The sequence below is a fragment of the Plasmopara halstedii genome (assembly GCF_900000015.1).
Source record: "Plasmopara halstedii genome assembly, contig: Scaffold_7, whole genome shotgun sequence".
In the NCBI taxonomy this organism is placed as follows: Eukaryota; Oomycota; class Peronosporomycetes; order Peronosporales; family Peronosporaceae; genus Plasmopara; species Plasmopara halstedii.
This window is the reverse complement of record NW_020186929.1, coordinates 7,949-8,943: the sequence shown is the minus strand read 5'-3', so window position 1 is coordinate 8,943 and position 995 is coordinate 7,949. Positions and strand designations below refer to the sequence as shown.

The following is a 995-nucleotide window of genomic DNA, read 5'->3' as shown; positions in this document are numbered from 1 at the left end:
CTTGGACCATTGCGCTAGAGAGTGACGAATACTATTGGGTCTTGATGTGCGCCGTTGCCAGTCAAAGGGGAAATGATCGAGTGGATCAGGGCCAACTAAATAGTGCAAAAGGGTAAATCGATTGGCGTCATGGTTCGGTGCCATTTGATTCAAGAGATCAGTATAATAAACATACATGAACCGTAAGTCTTTGATCCTGATGCCAAGACAGAAGTTAGTGTGCATGAAGCCAAAATCAGGAGGAGGACTCAGTATTGGTACGATAGATAGCAACAATATTGTTGATTGGGATCGCCTCTTTTTTCGAGCCTTTTACTTCACGTTTGCATCTGCTTCAAGCATTTTGTTATCATATGGATTGAAGAAACTCGGCCCATTTCCTTAAGACGTACATCTTATGTCGTCAGTACCATCTTTTCACTGTATAAGGCTAAGGCGTTCCTGTCTTTTACGAAAATGTATATCAAAACACCAATTTTCGTGGCTGTATCAATATTAGATACTGAATAATCAAATCTAATTTAACAATAGGGAGGTTCTACTATCATCGTAGGCAGCTAACGCTGAAGAAACAAGAGCAAAAGTTTTGGAATGGACTAGCCGAAGCGCTTCAATATCAAAGTACCACTACGTCGAATAAATGATGGAAACAAGCTTGGTATTTTTCGAAAGCTACGAAACGATCATCCTTATTAAGCCACGCACATATTGCAATCACCAACTTATCCAAGCTTTGAAATACACTTCTTCTGCGGAAAGTACGCTGATTACAAATCGTGCATTGAAAAAGCCCGTTTGTCGCAGCTCCCAAATTCAACGAGTATGTCCCACTCGACCCTGCTCTGGTGAAGCTTGCGCTCGCTGGCGTACTAAAGACAATCGCCTCCTGCAGGAAAATTATAATCTAGCAATGTCTCACTTCGAGACCATGTATCCCTAATACGGCATCATTCTTGACATAAAGAAGGGTTGGCAGCGATTTCAAATCCACATCA

The 995-nt window shown here is 41.6% G+C and overlaps 1 protein-coding gene across 1 annotated transcript in view; it reads left to right on the top strand.

The window, feature by feature from the left end:
* Positions 1-44: 44 nt before the first annotated feature.
* PHALS_13841 (uncharacterized protein) overlaps positions 45-995 on the top strand; it is a gene marked incomplete at both ends in the record, with an annotated part of 1,569 nt that continues 618 nt past the window's right edge. Inside the window, one exon of the mRNA XM_024728913.1 lies at positions 45-112. Coding sequence (XP_024571441.1) covers positions 45-112 — 68 coding nt within the window. The remainder of the gene's footprint in view (positions 113-995) is intronic.